Genomic DNA, 7,223 nt, shown 5'->3' on the forward strand with positions numbered 1-7,223 from the left:
GTACGTTTCAACAAGATCACCCCTCAGTCTTCTAAACTCGAATGACTAAAGGCCTAACCTGTTTAGCCATTCTTGATAAGTCAACCCCTTCATCCCAGGAATCAGCCTAGTGAATCTCTTTTGAACTGCCTCCAATGCCAGTATATTCTTTCTTAAAGGTGGGGACCAAAGCTGTATGCAGTACTCCAGGTGCGGTCTCACCAACACCCTGTACAGTTGTAACAAGACTTCTCTATTTTTAAACTCCAAGCCCCTAGCAATAAAGGCTAAAATTCCATTTGCCATCTTAATTACTTGCTGCACCTGCATGCTAACTTTGTGTTTCATGTACAAGAACACCCAGATCCCTCTGTGCTGCACTTTTTTGGAGTCTTTCTCCATTTAAATAATAGTCTGCCTTTTGATTCTTCCTACCAAAGTGCATGACCTCACATTTTCCTACATTAAACTCCACCTGCCAAGTTTTTGCCCACTCACTCAAGCTATCTGTATCCCCTTGCAGATTCCTTATGTCCTCATCACGTCTTCCCACCTATTTTTGTAATGTCAGCAAATTTGGATATATTACACTCTGCCCCCTCCTCCAAGTCATTAATATAGATAGTAAATAATTGAGGCCCTCGGACTGATCCTTGTGGCACTCCACTAGTTACGTCTTTCCAATCTGAAAAAGTCCCATTAATCCTGACTCTCTGCCTTCTGTACGTTAACCAATCCTCAATCCATGCGAATGCATTACCCCCAATACCGTGAGCTCCTATCTTGTGCAATAATCTTTTATGTGGCAACTTATCGAATGTCTTCTGGAAATCTAAATACACTACATCTACCGGTTCCCCTTTATCAACTTTGCTTGTTATATCCTCAAAGAACTTGAGCAAATTTGTCAAACATGATTCCCCTTTCACAAAACCATGTTGACTCTATTTGATTGTGTTAAGCTTTTCTAATTGTCCTGCTATTTCTTCCTTAATAATGGACTCTTGCATTTTCCCAAAGACTGATGTTAGGCTGACTGGCCTATAGTTTCCTGCTTTTTGTCTCCCTCCCTTCTTGAACAGGGGTGTCACATTAACGGGTTTCCAATCCACTGGGACCTTCCCGGAATCCAGTGAGTTCTGGAATATTTCGGCCAATGCCTCCACTATCTCTGCAGCCATTCCCTTTAAAGCCCTTGGATGTAGGCCATCAGGTCCTGGCGACCTGTCTGCCTTTAGTCCCATTAGTTTGTCAAATACTTTGTCCCTCGTGATAGAGACTGTTACAAAATCTTTCCTCCCATTAGCTCCTTGCTTATCTGATATCTGTGGGACATTTATAGTGTCCTCCACCGTGAAGACCGATGTAAAATATTGGTTTAAATTATCTGCCATTTTCCTGTTCCCTGTTATCAATTCTCCAGTCGCATCCTCCAAGGGTCCCACGCTCACTTTAGCTATTCTCTTTTTATATACCCGTAGAAGCTCTTGCTGTTTGTTTTTATATTCCTTGCCAATTTACTTTCATGATCAATTTTCTCCCTCTTTATTAGCTTTTTAGTCATCCGCTGCTGGTTCCTAAAACATTCCCAATCCTCTGGCCTACCACTGGTTTTCACCGCTTTGTATGCCTTCGATTTTGATTGGATACTCTCCTTGACCGACTTTGTTAACCACAGGTGGTTCATCCTTCATCGAGTCCTTCTTTTTGACCAGGATAAATTTTTGCTGAGCGTTATGAAATATCTGCTTAAATATCTGACACTGGCTTTCCCCTTAGTCTATTTTCCCAGTCCACTTTAGACACCTCTTTCTTCATACCTCCGTAATTGCCCTTGTTTAAGTTGAGGACACTGGTTTGAGACCCGAGATGCTTGCCCTCAAACTGAATTTGAAATTCTATCATGCTGTGATCACTACCCCCTAGAAAATCCTTAACTACGATATCTCTTATTAATCCTACCTCATTACACATTACTATATCCACAATAGCCTGTTCCCGGGTAGGTTCTGGAATGTACTGCTCTAAGTAACAATCCCTGATGCACTCTACAAATTTGTCATCTATGTTACCTCTGCAAATCTGATTTGTCCAGTCAATATGCAGATTAAAATCAGCCATGACAATTGTAGCACCCTTCTTACACGCCTCCATTATTTCCCGATTTATACTTTGTCCTACAATGAGGCAACTCTTCGGGGGCCTATAGACGACTCCCACCCGTGACTTCTTCCCCTTGCTATTCCTTATTTCCACCCAAACTAATTCCACATCATGATCTATTGGATTTATATCACTACTCACCACCTTCCTTTATTAACAAAGCTACCCCACCTCCTTTTCCTTTTTGCCTATTTTTCCAGAACCTCGAATACCCTTGAATAATGAGTTCCCAGTCTTGGTCACCCTGCAACCACCTCTCTGTAACAGCTACCAAGTCATATTCAATTATTTCTATTTGTGCCGTCAGCTTATCTATCTTGTTACAAATGCTGCGTGCATTCAGATAAAGAGCCTTAAGCTTTGACCTTTTACCATTACTCCTCATTCTGGTTTTAATTTCTGCTGCACTCTTCTGTTTCTATTTTCTGCCCCTTCCTGTCACACTTTGATTACCATTCGCCTCTTCACTACACTGTACTTCTGCTCTCTTGTTTCTTTTTGATTTTTTAAACTTTCCTTCAGTTGAACCCTCCCCCGCACTAATTAGTTTAAAGTCCTATCTACAACCCTAGTTATATGATTCACCAGGACACTGGTCCCAGCATGGTTCAAATGGAGCCCGTCCCAACAGAACAGCTCTCTCTTTCCCTCGGACTGGTGCCAGTGCCCCATGAATCAGAACCCATTTCTCCCACATCAGTCTTTGAGCCATGCGTTTACCTCTCCAACTTTATTTACCCTACGCCAATTTGCATGTGACTCAGGAGTAATCCATAGATTATTATCTTTGGGGTTTTGCTTTTTAATCTAGTCCCGAGCTGCTCATCGTCCCTCAGCAGAACCTCTTTCCTAGTCCTACCTATGTCGTTGGTACCTACGTCGACCAGGACAACTGGTTCCTTTCCCTCCCACTCCTGGCTGAGGCTCCTCCAAAGCTAAATTCTGGATCCCCATACCTGCCTCACTCGCAATCACACCCTCCTGTCCCTGACCATGGTCCAAATTTGATGTAATTAATCTAAGGGGTGTGACTGTCTCCTGAAACACAGTGTCCAGTTAACTCGCCCCTCCCTGATGTGTCGCAGTGTCCGCAACTCGGACTCCAGCTCATCAACTCTGAGCCGAAGTTCCTCGAGCAGCCAACACATGCTGCAGATGTGGTCACCGTGGATAGCACCGGCGTCCACCAGCTCCCACATACTACAGCTGCAACACATCCCCTGCCCAGCCATCTCTATTCTATTTAATTAATTAATTTGGATGTTAAATATTTTAAAAGTGAATTTCTTAACTGTACTCTTGAGCTATAATAACGTCTCTTGATTTAAACCACTTGGCCAAAAAGAGACACGGAAGAGATACCCACCAATCACCTACCTGTTTTCCTGTGATGTCACACCTTGGCTTTGACGGGTAAAAACAGGTAAAAGGGGCTCTCTGAAGTTGGTTTTTATCTTCCGCCACCGCTGCCCTTCTCAGTACATAGACAGCTTTTCCCTTCTGCTTGTGTGCCTTGATTAATTATAAGGTAGTTACATAAACTTTAATTTTGTTTTTTTTCTAATTTGCAGCTATTTACTCACACACCCCAACAGTAGTGTACTAACCTAACTATTTACAGAGACCCTTAGGGTGAACCTGGTTAAGGTAGCTTTGGAGAAGTTGCGTTTAAAGGTCACAAAGGTGTGAATGGGTTTTGGGGTCAGTGGGGTGAGAGAAGGACAGAGGGGTAAAGTGATGGAGATGTAAATTCGCAGATTTGATGATGGGCAGTGTAGTGGGGTTTGAAGCTCAGCTCAGGATCAAAAGGGACAAAGAGGTTTTACAGTCATTAAGCCTGGGTGAGTAGAAAGAAAAATACTTGTATTTATATAGCACCTGTCATGACCACCAGACATCTCAAAGTGCTTTACAGCCAATGAAGCACTTTTGTGTAATGACTGCTGTTATGTAGGAAACGGTAATGTAATGTAGCCAGAAAAGGGGTGGAATTAGGGACTATTATGCAAAGTTTCTCACAGGAACTGCATAGGATAGTTGTTATTTTGTCAAAGTTAAGTTATAAAAAGTTTTGGCTCATCTACACTTCATGCCAATCATGCAGTCAGATAGCACAGAAATGTTATTGGGTTGAGGTAAAGCTGGATCTCAAGATGGGAATGTCCCTGTGCTTATGGATAATGTACCACAAAGAGGCACCTTGTGGATGAGTTTAAATCAATTCAATCTGCTCTCACTAATTACACAAGATATAAAGATGTGTTTCTCTGTGACCATCACTGATAAAACTTCAAGTGTCACACAAACATTAGCACCTGATTGACACAAATATAATTTACAAAATGCATTAAGTCACAACAGAACAGATAAGGAAACTACCAATGAACAAGTAACACCTTTCATAAAGAGAGAAAAAGTCACATATTTCCTGTTGGTTTCCTATGACCTTGATTACCTAACCTAACAAAAAAAGGGGAACTGAGGATTTACAAACAGCTGCCAATCAACACAAACTTCATTCATCGGCAATTAGAGTCATAGAGTCAGTTATTTATGGCACAGGAGGAAGCCATTAGGCCCATCGAGTCCATGCCAGCTCTTCATAGAGCAATCCAGTCAGTCCCATTTCCCCACTCTATTCCCATAACCCTGCAAGTTTATTTATTTCAAATGCCCATCCAATTTCCTTTTGAAATCATTGTCTCTGTCTCCACAATCCTTGTGGGCAGTGAGTTCCTGGTCATTACCACTCGCTGTGTAAAAAGTTCTTCCTCACATCCCCTCTGCATCTCTTGCCCAAAACCTTAAATCTGTGTCTCCTAGTCTATGTACCATCAGCGAATGGGAACAGTTTTTCTTTGTCTACTTTATCCAAACCTGTCATAATCCGTACACCTCTATCAAATCCCCCCATAATCTCCTTTGTTCCAAGGAGAACCCCAGCTTCTCCAACCTAAACTTGTACATCAGGATGTGTCTAATTACAAGAAATTGAGCTGATACATTAAAGGGGCGGATCAAGTTAAACATAGCTCCACCTTAGTAGCAGATGTCTTTCTTCAGTGCAGTTCCTGATATGCCTTATTATCTAATATTGTATATTGTTATAACATGCTATTGTGTGATGTGCCTGTAATAATGTAATGAATCCTCCAATTAACTGTGAGCATCATAATGGAAGATCCACAAATATAATAGGAAAGGAGCAGCAATATTGTGAGAACACCATCACCTCCAGGTTTCCATCAAGTCACAGTCAATCCTGATTTGGAAATATATTACTGTTCCTTCATCGTCAATTGGTTAATTTCCTGGAAACCTCTACCTAAAACCATCACAAGCACTGCAGCATTTCAAGAAGGCCTACCACCACCTCCTCAGGAAAAGTAGGGATGGGCAATAAAGAAGCCTTGTCAGTGTTGCCACAAAAAAAACATAAAAATCATAGGTACATGGGGATGATTTCAAGGTATTAGTATCACCATCTTTGGATTAGAAGTTATCAATTATTTGACCTGAGCTCTCGTTATGACATCATCTAAAAAGCTAAAGGAAATCTGTGCTTCCTTATTTCTATGGTATCTTATATTCTCTGTTTAACCTTCAGACTATACAATACAGTTAAACCACCACCAAAGATCCACTAAAGACAGTTGTACATTTTATAAATCTAATTCCTTTTTTAAATCTTATTTTGTGTTGTGTTTTCCACTATTCTTGTTTAGATTAAATTTCTGAACTAATGTTAAGTAAACTGGGTTGCAAAGATTTGAAATAAGCTTTTACAGAAAAAGACTAAGCAAAGGTTAATTAAAATATTAACTGTGCTTTTCAGACTATGTTATATATTAATAACCCCTTGGGTCAATAATGCTGTCAGTTATATTTGGTCATTGTTGTTTACCACTTATCTCAATTGCAGTCAACATTGTACAATAAAGTTCACATTTATTGTGTCTACATTCTTATAAACTGGAAAATGTAACTGTTACAAGCATTTGTTTTTTCATTTTTATATATTTTCCAATAGTTATTCATGCAGAAAAACAAACTTATTTGCACTATCGCATCTCTCACTGCTCCACATCAATATGTAAGATATCCAAATATTTTGCCGTTTAATAAGTTGGAAGCACAACTTGCTTAATTTTTTCATGGTCTTTTGTGGCAGTGCAAATAACATGGCCGGAGTACACTTGAGTCATCCCTCAGTTATTAAATTACTGAATTCTACAAAGATACAGGAGTTACAAATCATCCACAGCTTCCCTACCCAAACTGATGCAGATTTCAAGTATTTAGCACATATTTATTGCTGGCCCACAAAATCCCAAATTGTGCAAAACGATTCCATAAAACTAACTATATTAATATATTCTAGTATTTAAGCCAGTAATACGACTGAAGTCTGAAGAAATCTCAATGGCGTCTTTCGACTTAAGACAGCATCCAAACTCGTCGATCAAATTACCATCATAATCACATCCAGGCATTCATATAATGTTTAAATTACAGAAACTAATTTACCTTTCCATCTCTTGTCCTGACATGCTTTCATAGGATTGCCAAACACATCTCAGAACTCAGCACCTGAGAGATACCGAAGAGAATGCACAAAGCTGGACCACAACTTTAACCGCGTACTCAAAAAATAAAATACTTACCCGTCATACCGATTATTATAGAGTAAGGTTTGTCCGACACCTCGTAAACTCAAAAAATTCACTGAAGCAAACATTAGAGCAGCTGCTACAATTCGTGCATTTCCCTCCATATGGATGGGAAGATGGGGGCAAGGTCTTTTTAATATAAATGTTAATCGCCCCCTTATTTAGTTTTTAACTGGGGGTTTTCCCACGACTTCTGAAATCAATTTTCAGGAAGCGCAAATCTGCAACAGCAGAAAGAAGCATGACAAAGAATTTCTTCAGCAATGAGAGCTAAAAGTCGCGAACTGCAGCCTGGCAGCAAAGTGTGAAAGTCCGAAGCTGTTTGCAGAGTGCGGGCGAGCGGGATCACCTGACCCGGGGGCTGCAGATCGAGCTGCGCAAGGCGGCGACTTTGAAGAACAAGCTGAGGAG

The 7,223-nt window shown here is 40.6% G+C and overlaps 1 protein-coding gene across 1 annotated transcript in view; it reads right to left on the reverse strand.

Moving 5' to 3' along the window:
• cpa6 (carboxypeptidase A6) overlaps nucleotides 1–6,916 on the reverse strand; it is a 168,183-nt gene extending 161,267 nt beyond the window's left edge. Inside the window, exon 1 of the mRNA XM_068032652.1 lies at nucleotides 6,807–6,916. Coding sequence (XP_067888753.1) covers nucleotides 6,807–6,916 — 110 coding nt within the window. The remainder of the gene's footprint in view (nucleotides 1–6,806) is intronic.
• Nucleotides 6,917–7,223: the final 307 nt, after the last annotated feature.

Source organism: Heterodontus francisci, chromosome 5, assembly GCF_036365525.1.
Source record: "Heterodontus francisci isolate sHetFra1 chromosome 5, sHetFra1.hap1, whole genome shotgun sequence".
In the NCBI taxonomy this organism is placed as follows: Eukaryota; Metazoa; Chordata; class Chondrichthyes; order Heterodontiformes; family Heterodontidae; genus Heterodontus; species Heterodontus francisci.